At 43.1% G+C, this 15114-nt stretch overlaps 1 protein-coding gene across 6 annotated transcripts in view; it reads left to right on the forward strand.

The window, feature by feature from the left end:
- The window catches only part of IL36G (interleukin 36 gamma), a 163068-nt gene that overhangs the window by 142912 nt on the left and 5042 nt on the right, over window positions 1–15114 (forward strand). For 2 of the 6 annotated variants that reach the window (XM_040496771.1, XM_040496773.1), the window contains exons 3-4: window positions 14178–14245; window positions 14700–14804. In XM_040496771.1, the coding sequence (XP_040352705.1) occupies window positions 14197–14245; window positions 14700–14804 (154 nt within the window). In that variant the 5' untranslated portion in view covers window positions 14178–14196. Of the gene's footprint in view, window positions 1–13415; window positions 13760–14177; window positions 14246–14699; window positions 14805–15114 lie in introns of those variants that run through there. The other 4 variants (XM_040496768.1, XM_040496772.1, XM_040496770.1 and 1 more) reach the window with 4 other exon arrangements.

A 15114-nucleotide genomic window follows, 5' to 3' on the forward strand; every position in this document is an offset into this window, starting at 1 on the left:
TGTATGTAGAACATCAGCACACTGGGGCAATGACTAATTCACCTTAGGGTTTCTAGAAATGAAATAGTTGGAGATCCTTCTGAGGTGCTGCTTCACATATACGAGAAAAAATATCTAGGTGTGGCAGGCGGAAAACCTAACTTGAATTGCTTATAGTGAGGATTCATTCTTACCCACTTTCCAGATTTAAGGAAGATCACACACCTGAAGCCCTTTGAGGCAAAGGCCAGGTCCCTTTGAAGAAGAATTTTGCATAGTGTGTTGTAGACTGAATAGTTCCCATCCCACCCCCATTCATATGTTGAATCTCTAACTCTCAAAGTGACTATTTTTGGAGATAGGGCTTTTAAAGGAGTGATTAAGGTTAAATGAAGTCATTACTAGTGGGGCCCTAATCTAAGTATGACTGCTGTCCTTGTAAGAAAAGGAAGAGGCACCAGGGATGCGAATGCACAGAGGCAAGGCCATGAGGGGTCACAAGCCAGAAGGAAAGAAGCCCCAGGAGAAACCAAAGCTGCCCCAACCTTGATCTGGGACTTCCAGCCTCCGGAACTGTGAGAAACAAATTTTTGTTTTTGAGCCGCCTACTGTGTGGTATTTTGTTACGGCAGCCCAAGCAGACTGATACAAGGTGACAGGTAAACAAGTAGGACTCTTCCTTCCCCTAAGCCTTCCCCAGAGTCACTTGTGGCCATTTATCAGAGGACTGTGCGCTGGGAAGACAGAAGGACTTTCCAGGGGTTTCAAATATTGGCTCCATACGGATGCTGATCCCCAGAGATGCAAAACGCTGCTGTGGTCCGTCAAGCCACATGGAAGATTATAAAGGCCAGGAGACAGATGGACTTTGGATCTGTGTCTGTCTGAAGACTCAGCCTTAGATTATTTTCTCAGGCTTAGAATTTATCTAATTTAAATCAATAAATGTAGTGATTGGCAGCAGGCCCATTTTGGGTTCCTTCTCATAGAGTGAAGGTTACTATGAAGAAAATGCAAAGGGGAAGCCTGAGGATTCTTTCTCACCCCTGCCAAGATAATAAACTAAAAACCCCAAAGCAGTACTACATACCTGGTGGAATGACTAGAATCAGTGCCATCATCAAAGACTTGAAAGTTGCAAGGGTATTAATTTCACATCCCCATTTAACTTGCCTTTTTGGCTGATACAAATACTGCACAGGTTGCAGAAAATGCCAGTAGATCATCATAAACTTAACCGGCTTGTAAAGCCAATTGAAGCTGCAGATCGGCACGTAATGTCCTTACTGGAGCAAATAAACACAGCCCCTGAGATCTAGTATACAGCTAGTGACCTGGAAAATGTTTTTTAAACCCCATAGCTAAGAGCAACGATGACCAGAAGCAGTTTGCCTTCACGTGCAAGACTGTATTGCCTCACATCTATACCAACTCTCTAATTCCTTATCATAGTAAGACCTGGGGACCTGGTGCTGGTCCATTATATTGATGACATTAAGTGTATCTGGTAAGCTAGAAATAGCAAACACACTAGATGCCTTAGAAAGATAAATGCATGCTAGTGAAATGCAGTCAGAGGTCTGCTATACTGATGAAATTTCCAGGGGTCCAGTAGTCTAAGACATCTCAGAATGTCCCCTAGAAAGTTATAGACAAGTTGTTGGACCTTGTATTTCCCAGCGTGAAAACAAACAAACAGACAAAACCCCAAATGCTTAATGGGCCTCTTTGGATTTTAGGGTTAACACATTCCTTGTCTGGGCATGTTGTTTCAGTCCGCATACCAAGTAACTCATAAAGCTGCTAGTTTTAATGAGTCCGAGAGCCAGAAAAGATTATGCCGAACGTCTAGGCTTGGATGCAAGTTTATTTGCCCCTTGGGCCTTAAGAATTAAAAAAGCCCAGGGGCGCCTGGGTGGCTCAGTTGGATACACATCCAACTCTTGATTTTGGCTCAGGTCATGATCTCATGGTTCATGGTTTGAGCCCCTCATTGGGCTCTGCACTGACAGTGTGGAACCTGCTTGGTATTGTCCTCTCTCTATCCCTTTCCCTCTGTCCCTCCTGTGCGTTCTTTCTCCACCCCCCCCCCCAAAAAGGAAAAAAAGCCGAAAAAAAAAAAAAAAAAAAAAAAAAAGAACAGACCCACTGGTTTTAGAAGTGTTTGTGGCAGATACAGGTGCTGCATGGAGCTCTTACAAGCCCCAGGCTCAAGGATGACAGGGAACATCCCTGGGGTTTTAGAGTAAGGCTAAGTCCTCTTCTGCTTTGCTGAAAATCAGCTCCTGAATTGCTGTTTGTTCATTACAGAGTCTGAATTCCTAACTGAGACATGAAATGACTATCCAACTTAACTGCCCTCCATGAGCTTGGAATGAACTGATCGGCCAAACCATAAAATTGGACAGGCACAGGGATATTCTATTTAAAGAACAATAGTACATAGGAGACCAGGCCCAGGCATATCTGAAAGGCAGAAGTAAACTTCATAAACTGGTAGCTCAGACTCCCACAGTATTTGCTCCTTCAGCTTTTCCAACTATTTCTTAGTTCACAGCAGAATCTTATGGGGGAGATCTAAACATCAAGGAGAAAAATTGTAGGCCTGATTGGATGTATGTATGGGTCTGCATAGTATGCTGGCCCCAGCCGGAAATAGGGGGCTATTGTCATTTCACGATAGCCCCTTCAAGTTGCCCTGAAAAATAATGATGAAGGGAAATCCTCCCACTGGGCAGAAATTGAGATGGCATATTTGGTTATTCATTTCATGTCGGAGGAGATCTATGATACAGATCTACATCAATCTGTGGGCTAATGAGTTGGCTAGCTGGGCAGGGACTTGGAAAGAAAACGATTAGAAAACTGGCTGCAAGGAGGTGTGGAGAGTGGCATGCAGATGAACTTCTCAGAATGGACATGGAATGTGAAGATATTTGTGTTCCAAACAAGGGCCTACCAAAGGGAATCTACTGGAGAGGATGCTGTCAATAAATGAGAGGTCAAGGTGTCCCACCCTGTGGATGTCAATCTTCCCCCAGGCACTTGCCTACTCAGTGGGTCCATGTACAAAGTGACCATGGTGGCAGATATGGAGGTTATGCCTGGACTCAGCAGGTTGATTTCCTTTCAACAAGTTGGATTTGGTTATTGCCACTGCACAGTGCCCAAACCACCATCAGCATAGATCAACAGAAAACCCCTGGTATGGCGCCATTTCCTGGTGAAACCACCCAGTTCCCTATTGGCAGATTGTTTATACTGGACTCTTCCATTATGAAGTCAAAGCTTTCTTCTTGGATACCTATACATTTTGTGTATTGGTTTGTCTTCTCAACTCATAGTACTTTTGCCAGGAACGCCATTTGTAGACTTACTGAATGACTTTATCTATGTCCCATACAGCATCGCTTCTGACTAGGAGTTACATTTTTCAGTAAAGAAATTATGGCAACAACTCACACTCAGGTAATAATAATTCATTAGCTTTGCCATATGCAGCTCTCTTGATAGAATAGTGGGATGGTCTTTTGAAGAGTCAAATGTGGTGCCGGCTAAAATACAACACTCTGAGAGTTCTGTCTTGCTGCAAGCAGTGTATTCCTTAAACCACTGGTTTGTAAAGGTTGCTATCTTCCTCATGACGGAAATGCAGAGGTTCAAGAACCAAAGGGTGTAATGGGGGAGAGAGCTCCTCTTACTGTTAAACCAAATGACATACTGTAGGAGCTTTTTCTTCTTCGTCTGGGACCTAAGCCTCCATGGAGAGGAGGTTCTAATGCCCAGGAATGAAAGAAATGCTTCCCTTAGGGAATATAGTCAGGATCTGAGGAATTGGAGGTTGGGATGCCTGATAGCCATCTGGCCCCTCATGTCAGTGAATAAACAGGTAGAACGGAGGGATCTTACTGCTCGGGGTGATCGATGCTGACTATTCAGGGAAAACTAGGTTGTTGCTACTCAGTGGAGGTAAATAGGACTGTGTCTGGAACCCAAGGGATTCCCTAGAGCAGGTCTTATTACTTCTCTGCCCAGTAGTTTCAGACAATTGAAAACTGTAGCACCCAATAAAGAAAAGCACCAAGGACTCAGAGTCCACAGAAGCAAAGATGTGATTCCCACTCCAGGTGAAGAAGAAGAGCATCAGGCTGAGGTACCCGTAGAGACAAGGGGAACATGTGATAGTTAGTGGAAGAAGGCAGCCATGGTTATCAAACTACAGACCTTGTGGGGAGCTATAGAATCAAGTAGTCTCTCAATTAACTGCTTAACTGTTTCCTCCTCACTCCTGCCTTTTCCTCCAACCACCGCACGTGAGTAAAAAGTTTCAGTTGGGATTATGACCACATTGACCTAACTTGTGATCATTCAGAAGCTAATATTTTTTTATATTTTTCTTGGGATAGGGAACAGAGAGTTCTCACCCATGGAGGAAGAGCGTGGACCTGAGGGGCAAAAGGCTTAGACTATGCTGGATGACTTCCAGTGACCCTTCAAGATCCACTGGAAAGAAATTGGAGGGTGGGAAGAGAGTGAGATCAGGGTATTCCTGATTCCTTCTCTCTGGGGTCACCCCAGTCTATTTTTCTTGAGGAGGGTCATGGCTCCTATTATGTTGTCATTTCCACAAAGCTCTCTCTGTGGGTTCTGGTAACCTTTTCCTCCTCTTGTCCATTCAGGCCTATGGGGAGGAAGGGGTGTATCCTATCGTTACTAGCCCTGGGGTTGGGCGCTATGCTTTGGGATTTCCCTATACTCTGCCCATATCTTTATAAATAGCTCCTTTATTACATTTAACTCAAATTGCCAAATTCTGAATGTGTCATATGTTTCTTGTTAGGACCTGATTGGCACAGCATGCCTCCCAAGTTCGCCCAAGCGGACTTGAAAGACTTTGATGTGGGAGAGATGTTCCCTCTCTTGAAAAGATGTAAATGACTGAGCATACAGTTCTGATTCTCACAGAAAATTATCTTACAGACATGAGGGAACCTGGCCTTAGTAATGAACGTCAGTTCAGAGAGAACTAAATACATGCTGATCCTTGCTGACATTGTGGAATTATCGTATCAGCCATTCTGATCCTGTACTACTTCTAGACTGGCAATGACGGGATCGAGTAAATATTTTGATCACTTTGAATTGGATTTTTCCAGCTTTTTAAGCTGAAAGTAAATTTAACTGATTGGTTCTTGTGAGTAGAATTGAGGAGTCAAGGGGTACACACATTTATTTTTTCCATAGCTCCTGCAAAATTGCCTTCCAAAAAGGCTGTGTTAATTCTCACATTCATCCATACAGTGAGTGAATCTGTTTCTTCACCGCCATTGCCATCTTTAAAAAAAAAAAAAAAGTTTATTTATCCTGAGAGAGAAAGAGAGAGACAGGAGAGACAGAGTGCACATGTGTGAGTAGGAAAGAGTCAGAAATAGAGACAGAGAGAGAGAGAGAGACAGAGAGAATTCCAAACAGGCTCTGTGCCGTCAGTCCAGAGCCTGATGCGAGGCTCGATCCCACCAACCATGAGATCATTACCTGAGCCAAAATCAACAATCAGACGCTTAACTCTGAGCCACCCTGGTGCCCCACCTACCACCTTTTTAATTTGTGCCTTCCTGTTGGGTGGAAATGGAATCTCATTGTTGCTTTGATTCTCATTTTGCTAATTACTAGTATGGTTAACTATAATTACGTTTATTTGTTGGATATTTATATTTTCTTCTCAGTGAAATGCTTTTTACATCTGTAGTTTATTTTCCTATAAAATTACTTGCATTTTAAAATTGATTAGTAGGAACTATTTAAAAACTTTGAATATTAGGTATTAGCTTATTGGATGCATTGCACATATTTTCTCCCACATACTTTTTCTTTTAACTTTCACCTATGTGTTTTGTCAGGTTTGTCCAAAATTCTAAAATTTTGGTGATGTTCAATTTACCATCTTTTGTTTCAAGACTGTTGCATTTTGTGTGATGTGGATCATTGGGCTAAAAGTTCTCTGTCACTTGGCTCTTTGTCCAGGAATTTCAAACTTTAGGCATTTAACCTAAACTTTTCCTTCAATGTTTTACCGCAAGCTGTCTGATGAGGCTTTGAGTGTTTGTTTCTTATTTTGTGGTTGCACACGAATGTACAATTTGATCAGTAGATGTTTTAAATTCATAGAAATATACCTTGATGTTGGTCCTTTAGAGTTGGGCTCTTTTGTCTTGATGCCTTTAATATTTCTATTTATTATTTGGTGAGGCGTGTGGAGGTAATTTTTGCTAATTTGTCTTTCATTTTCACACGAAGGAGAGGAAACTGTTGACCCACAACCTAAAGTCTGGGTTTTCACAGAGGACCCAGCTTCAGGAAGGTGTGATGATGGATCAGCCCACAGGGAAGTAAGTCTTAGACAATGGGCTTGGGCTGCTTAGAGGAGCAGAGGTTTGGGCAAGTTCAACTATATCATCCCACCCACGTTTGGTAAAAGCTGTACTGCAGAGGTCACCCTGGGAATTTCCTTGGCATTTTCCCATTTTCCTAAATCTACTCAAGTACAAATGGCCTGTGCTGTTCTCTGTGGTGCATGGTACACATCATGTTGCCCCATTAGTTTGACCAAGGTTAGTGCCAGTTCTTTTCCAGTAGCAGGGCCCAAACCAGACTGCCAAGCTTGCTTGTTAGTAGCCCTTGATGGGATGTAAGCTACAGTGGCCCTAGTCTTTTCAGGGGTCCCAAGGGAACTGATGAGCACGGCAGCAGGAAGCCTGCATTGAGGAGTTGGTGTTATAGATTCCAAGCCCAGTTCTACTACTAATTTGATTCTGTGTATTTGTCAACTGTGGGGGCCAGGTAACCTCTACTTTCTACCACTTCTTGGTTCCTTCTGCTTTATTCATGTTAGCTTGGCTACGTGAATTAGTTTTTATGGAGATTGTGCATCTATGAACAGATTATAGAGATTCTAGTGATGTTGAATGACCAAGCTCTCTCACCCTACCTGGTGTCCATTGATGTTCCCTCCACTTATCAAGATCATGGGCATGTTTGTTTGTTTGTTTATAAATTTACATCCAAGTTATTTAGCATATAATGCAATAATGATTTCAGGAGTAGATTCCAGTGATTCATCCCCTACATATAATACCCGGTGCTGATCCCAACAAGTGTCCTCCTTAATGTCCCTTGCCCATTTAGCCTACCTCCCCACCCAAAACCCCTCCAACAACCCTCAATTTGTTCTCTGTATTTAAGAGTCTCTTATGTTTTGTTCCCCTCCCTGTTTTTGTATCATTTTTGCTTCCCTTCCCATTGTTCATCTGTTTTGTATCTTAAATTCCACCAAAAAACTGCTAGAACTGATCCATGAATTCAGCAAAGCCGCAGGATATAAAATCAGTGCACAAAAATCGGTTGCATTTCTATACACCAATAAGGAAGCAGCAGAAAGAGAAATCAAGGAATTGATCCCATTTACAATTGCACCAAAAACCATAAAATACCTAGGAATAAACCTAACCAAAGAGGTGAAAAATCTGTATACTGAAAACTATAGAAAGCTTATGAAAGAAGTTGAAGAAGACACACAAAAAATGGAAAAAGATTTCATGCTCATAGATTGGAAGAACAAATATTGTTAAAATATCTATACTACCCAAAGCAATCTACATATTAAATGCAATCCTATCAAAATAACACCAACATTCTTCACAGAGCTAGAACAAACAATCCTAAAATTTGTATGGAACCATAAAAGACCCTGAATAGCCAAAGCAATCCTGAAAAAGAGAACCAAGACTGGAGGCATCACAATTCTGGACTTCAAGATGTATTACAAAGCTATAATCATCAAGACAGTATGGTACTAGCACAAAAACAGACACTCAGATCAATGGAACAGAATAGGGAACCCAGGGGGCGCCTGGGTGGCGCAGTCGGTTAAGCATCCGACTTCAGCCAGGTCACGATCTCGCGGTCCCGGAGTTCGAGCCCCGCTTCAGGCTCTGGGCTGATGGCTCAGAGCCTGGAGCCTGTTTCTGATTCTGTGTCTCCCTCTCTCTCTGCCCCTCCCCCATTCATGCTCTGTCTCTCTCTGTCCCAAAAATAAATAAACGTTGAAAAAAAAAAAAAAAAAAGAATAGGGAACCCAGAAATGAACCCACAAACGTATGGCCAACTAATCTTTGACAAAGGAGGAAGGAATAGCCAATGGAATAAAGACAGTCTCTTCAGCAAATGGTGTTGGGATAATTGGACAGCAACATGCAGAACTGGACCACTTTCTTATGCCATATACAAAAATAAATTAAAAATGTGAGACATCAAAATCCTAGAGGAGAAAGCATGCAGAAATCTCTTTGACCTTGGCTGCAGCAACTTCTTACTCAACACGTCTCCGGAGGCAAGGGAAACAAAAGCAACAATGAACTATTGGGACCTCATCAAGATAAAAAGCTTCTGCACAGTGAAGGAGACAATCAGCAAAACTAAGAGGAAACCATTGGAATGGGAGAAGATATTTGCAAATGACATACCAGATAAAGGGTTAGTATCCAAAATCTATAAAGAACTTATCAAACTTAACACCCCAAAAACAAATAATCCCGTAAAGAAATGGGTAAAAGACATGAATACACACTTTTACAAAGAAGACATCCAGATGCCTAACAGACACATGAAAAGATGCTGAACATCACACAGCATCAGGGAAATACAAATCAAAACCACAATGAGATACCACCTCATACCTATCAGAATGGTTAACATTAATAACTCAGGCAACAACAGATGTTGGCGAGGATGTGGAGAAAGAGTAACACTTTTGCACTGCTGGTGGGAATGCAAGCTGGTGCAGCCACTCTGGAAAACAGTATGGAGGTTTCTCAAAAAATTAAAAATAGAACTATCCTAGAACCCAGCAATTACACTCCTAGGTACTTGTCCAAAGGATACAGGTGTGCTGTTTCAAAGGGGCACATGCACCCAATAGCAGTGCTATTGACAATAGCCAAAGCATGGAAAGAGCCCAAATGCCCATTGATGGATGAATGGATAAAGAAGATGTGGGAGGAGGTCAAACTTTCACTCTTCACAGATGACATGATACTCTATATGGGAAACCCAAAAGATTCCACCAAAAAACTGCTAGAACTGATTCATGAATTCAGCAAAGTTGCAGGATATAAAATCAATGCACAGAAATCAGTTGCATTGCTATACACCAACAATGAAGTGACAGAGAAATCAAGGAATCAATCCCATTTACAGTTGCACCAAAAACCATAAAATACCTAGGAATAAATCTAACCAAAGAGGTGAAAAATCTATACACTGAAAACTATAGAAAGCTTATGAAAGAAATTGAAGAAGACACAAAGAAATGGAAAAGGATTCCATGCTCCTGGATAGGAAGAACAAATATTGTTAAAATGTCGATACTACCCAAAGCAATCTACATATTCAATGCAATCCCTATCAAGTAACACCAGCATTCTTCACAGAGCTAGAACAAATAATCCTAAAATTTGTATGGAACCAGAAAAGACACCAAATAGCCAAAGCAATCTTGAAAAAGGAAACCAAAGCAGGAGGCATCACAATCCCAGACTTCAAGCTATACTACAAAGCTGTAATCATCAAGACAGTATGGTACTGGCACAAGAACAGACACTCAGATCAATGGAATAGAATAGAGAACCCAGAAATGGACCCACAAATGTATGGCCAACTAATCTTTGACAAAACAGGAAAGAATATCCAATGGAATAAAGGCAGTCTCTTCAGCAAGTGATGCTGGGAAAACTGGACAGCGACATGCAGAAGAATGAACCTGGACCACTTTCTTACACCATACACAAAAATAAACTCAAAATGGATGAAAAACCTCAATGTAAGACAGGAAACCATCAAAATCCTCAAGGAGAAAGCAGGCAAAAACCTCTTTGATCTTGCCCACAGCAACTTCTTACTCAATATGTCTCTGGAGGCAAGGGAAATAAAAGCAAAAATGAAGTACTGGGACCTCATCAAAATAAAAAGCTTCTGCACAGTGAAGGAAATAATCAGCAAAGCTAAAAGGCAACCGACAGAATGGGAGAAGATATTTGCAAATGACATATCAGATAAAGGGTTAGTATCCAAAATCTACAAAGAACTTATCAAACTCAACACCCAAAAACCAAATAATCCAATGAAGAAATGGGCAAAAGACATGAATAGACACTTCTCCAAAGTAGACATCCAGATGGCCAACCGACACATGAAAAAATGCTCAACATCACTCATCATCAGGGAAATACAAATCAAAACCACAATGAGATACCACTTTACACCTGTCAGAATGGCTAACATTAACAACTCAGGCAACAACAGATGTTAGCAAAGATGCGGAGAAAGAGGATCTCTCTGCATTGTTGGTGGCAATGCAAGCTGGTGCAGCCACTCTGGAAAACAGTATGGAGGGTCCTCAAAAAACTAAAAATAGAACTACCCTACAACCCAGCAATGGCACTACTAGGCATTTATCCACGGAATACAGGTGTGCTGTTTCGAAGGGACACATGCACCTCCATGTTTATAGCAGCACTATCAATAATAGCTAAAGTATGGAAAGAGCCCAAATGTCTCTCGATGGATGAATGGATAAAGAAGATGTAGTATATATATATACAATGGAGTCTTACTCAGCAATAAAAAAGAATGAAATCTTGCCATTTGCAACTACATGGATGGAACTAGAGGGTATTATGCTAAGTGAAATTAGTCAGAGAAAGACATGTCATATGACTTCACTCATATGAGGACTTTAAAACAGATGAACATAAGGGAAGGGAAATAAAAATAATATAAAAACAGGGAGGGGGACAAATCAGAAGAGACTCAAAAATATGGAGAACAAACAGAGGGTTGCTGGAGGGGTTGTGGGAGGGGGGATGGGCTAAATGGGTAAGGGGCACTAAGGAATCTACTCCTGAAATCATTGCTTCACTATATGCTAACTAATTTGGGTATAAATTTTAAAAAATAAAAAATAAAGTTAACAACAAAGATGTGGTATGTGTGTGTGTATATATATATATATATATATATATATATATATATACACAGACATACACACAGACACACACACACACACACACACACACACACACACACACACTGGGATATTACTCAGCAATCAAAAAGAATGAAATATTGCCATTTGCAACAACATGGATAGAACTAGAGTATATTGTGCTAAGCAAAATTAGAGAAAGACAAATATCATATAACTTTACCATATGTGAAATTTAAGATACAAAAAAGATCATGGGCATGTTAAGTAAGCAAACTAGTGGGGCTTGTTAGCAAACAAGCGTGGATGATAATATCTTAGAGATTAAAAATTGGAATCTGGACTTAGTGAGCTCATAAAATTATTTTCATGTCTAGGATCTTTGGCTTTACGAGTACTTACTTGAATTCAATTCAAGCCACGCTTAATGGTGTGCATATTTCATTGTTGTAAGTGACAACAAAACATTAATAGAAAGAACCTGGCAAGCTGGGTTATGTTTACATAGCAGAATCACATTCTTTACTTTTTATAACCAGCATAAATATTGATAGTCCTCTCAAATACAGCTAGGGTAACATGTAATTTTATTATCCATCCCTCTAAGACAAAAGTTCTGGTCCATTTCTTCAGTAGATGGGCTGTCTGCTCCTCAGTTATGTACCCCAGTGGTTCAGTTCTTCCCTATTATCACCATCACTCCTATTCTAATTTCTCTTATACTCATTCACACTAAAGTTTAAACGGGGAACTTCAGAATGGATACTGATTGCTGGGAGCTCTGGAAAGTACTGGATTCTCTGAATATTGGGAAGTGAGGGAAAGGTCAGGATCAAGTGGAATAAAGAGGACACATGTCATCATAAAACATAGATTTTTACACCCTCCTTCTGGGCATGGAAAATTCAAGCTAGATCCAATGGCTTTTGAATCACTGAAAATACAGCTTTCTGGGTTGTGTCGCTTGGGACCTCTGAGCATCTCTCTGAGCTCATGCCTCCTCTCCACATTTGTGGTTCATGCACCCAACCGATTATACTCTCTTTTCAGAGGTCTGAGCATCAGTTTGGCAGAAGGTCTCCTCCTGAGGTCTGGGCATCCGTCCTACAAGTTCCTTCCTTTGAGCTCCTAGGCTTTTTTGTTCTCTCTGGTTTCTTTCCTGCAATTAACTATCTGGGATCCCTTAGTACTTCCTTGTTACTCTTTAGCCTTCTGACATGTTTTCTAAACAATTCCCTTTGTTTGAAATTCCTGGTGTGGGTTCTGATTTCCACACTAGATCCTGATTGAAACAGAAGCCTAAAGAATTTGGGGGCCAGATGATAGGACTATTTAGATGCCATTTTATGGTGAGCCTCCCAAGAAAGGTATGTTGACTGATGCGTAATGGAGAGGCTCTTCAATTGGACAGAGGGGACCCAAGAGAGGTGACCTGGCTGAGCCTGGCTTTGAACACCAGTGTGCCTGAATTCATTTTCACACTGTCTCCTGGGGTGACAGATAAACTGGAAGCCAAAAATGATGGGTTTGATGTCTCCACAGGAAAGGACCATGTTCATCCAAGGCTAACAGGGAGATGGGGGTGAAAAGTATGAGAGGTTGAGCAAGAAGATTCCTTTCAGGGTTGGGAAAAGGGGCTCATGGAAGTGCTTGCCTAGCAGGTTCTATTTTAGCCCTTCCCCCAACCTCCCTGTAGCTAGGCAGTTAAATATGAAGTTGATTCCAGTCTGTCTTTTGAAATTCACCTCAGTCAAGTTAACTTGTGCCTCAGAAGGTTTTCATGCTTGATCTCAGCAGATGGGGTGTGGAGGTGGGAGTGGAGGCATAAAAAAACATGATACAAAAAAAATAATAATAGTAACTGTTACCATTAGTTGAGAACCTACAAATGTCCTACATTACTAGAACAGAGAGGGTGGGAGAGAAGTTGGGTTCTGGGGCTCTGCTGTTAGAGAAATCAGTGCCAACCATTTTAGTCCTTAGGCAGTTCTGGGTCCACTGCATTTTGGGGGCACCAGAGACCAGGTTTGCATCAGTTATGGGTGCACCACTCAGTACCTGTGGCTTCCCAAGGGGATGAGGTGCATCTCTGAGGGGCTGAAAGAGTATAGTAGGCTTTCAGCTTAACCTTTCTTTCAGGGGTGGCCTGAGGTGGTTCAGGCATGGTTGGATGAGTGGGAATGCCATGTGGGAACCCTGACTAAAGCACACAGCTAATTTTGCAATCACAAGACTCCCTTAGTGGAACTGTAAAGGGCAAGCTTGATTGCCCCAGCAGATGGACTTGCCTTGTGGAGGGCCTGGCATTCCAGGTGTAGCCCAAGTGACAAGGCAGGAGAATTGAGCTCCGGGGAAGTCCCGCAGTCTCCCCTTGCTGAGCAGCCTGGGGTCTGTCATCAACTCTATTTCCCCGTAGGTGTGGCTCGGTGCCTCCTTCTCAAGGAGCTCAGGCTGGTCACACTCATGCTGATGCTGTGATTTCTTCATCTGAGTCTCACAGGATCTTCTGGCATATGATTGCCACACCCCACCCAGCCAGGTGGGACCTCCCCATACTTCCCAAATAAATGACAGTCTCGGTCACTGCTCTTGGGAGCTATTTGAGCTGTGATTCAGTCCCCTGCACTTTCGATAAAGGTCCTTCCTTGCCCGCTGATAGCTGGCAAGTTCTCCAGCTCTTCTTTGTGCTTTAGGGCTCAGAGAAGAGATGCGGCCATGCCGGGCTCAGTCCAGCGCGGGGTCAGTGGTTTCCGGGAGTTACTAGGATCTTGGCAGAGATGCCCTGGCCTGGGGCCGCCCCCCCTGCTCCCAGACAGAAGCAGTTGCCGATGGAAGGGAAGGAGGAGGGATGCGGGCATCAGGTGGCGGTGGCTTTTTAAGGTCAAAAGTCACGCCTGGCTCAGGACCTCTAGGGAGAGATTCTGTCACTGGCTGGATCTTTGGGTGGAGTAAACTCTGCGCCATGTCCCCCTCCCTGACACCACCTTGAAGTTTTGTCTCAGGAGGTGGCTCAGATTTTCTGACTAGGGCTTTGTGTCAGGCCAGGCTTCCAGGCCAGCTCCCTATCCACAATGGGGACCTCAGTAACTAGTGTCCTGGAAAGGTCTTAGGAATGTCTCCTGACCGACCCTTCTGTCTCCTATTGCTGTCCCCGCAGGTGTGGAGACAATCCCATTATGACATGCATTCGAGGAGTCCCTTTCTGTGGAGAACCCTATACAGCAGGTGATGTTGAGATGGGGCTCTGTACCCACGCCTGTGCCCACACCTGTCTCTTCTGGATGCCCCAGCATTCTCTGCCCCTCTTTGTGCATGGCCCTTCCCACCCGGTGCTGTCCATCTTCCACTGGATGGTGGGCTTCCACGGGGTGGGGAGTGGTGCTTATTCTCTGCTCTAGCTCCAGACCCAGCACTGAGCCAAGCACAGAGTAGGCATCAGAAGGAGTACGTGGGCCTTGACTGTACTGTGGGACAGGTTATCCTCTTAGACCAGCTTCAGCCCTGGCCCTCCTCACCACCACCTGTAGCTTTCCTGGAAAGAAGGGCTGGGCTGAGGGTCACGAGATCGCTGCCAGTTTTGGTGTGTAAACCCTGAGCCTTCCTTCCCGAAGGGCCTAGCGTCTAGTAAAGTGGCCTAATTAGAATGTTTCCTCATTATTCTTTTCTATTTGAACCGTAGTGAATAAACCTCAGACCGGGGAGGTCTCTGACTTGAATCAGCAGGTGTGGATCCTGCAGGATCAGACCATTGTGACAGTTCCACGGACTGACAGTGTGACTCCAGGTGAGTGGTCATCCTGTGGCTGCTGCCTTGGAGGCAAGGGAGGCGTCATGTTAGCACATATGGGATGCTGGCACTGGCCTTGTGTTCAAAGGCAGCTTTACAAAAGGGTCCACATGGAGGGGGGAGACTCCCCCACCTGCCTGGGAAGGGGTGTCCTGGGGAGCCGGAGAGCTGCTTTCAGTGACCTGATGGCCTGTTACATGGAAGAGAAGTATCTTATTCTGCCTGACTTCTGGGTATCCTAAAAGGACTCAATGGGTGGGTAACCATGGGAAGGCAGGTTTCAACATCACATGAGGCCAAACTTGCT

The sequence above is a fragment of the Herpailurus yagouaroundi genome, unplaced genomic scaffold, assembly GCF_014898765.1.
Source record: "Herpailurus yagouaroundi ecotype Mexico unplaced genomic scaffold, PumYag 188, whole genome shotgun sequence".
NCBI classification, from domain to species: Eukaryota; Metazoa; Chordata; class Mammalia; order Carnivora; family Felidae; genus Herpailurus; species Herpailurus yagouaroundi.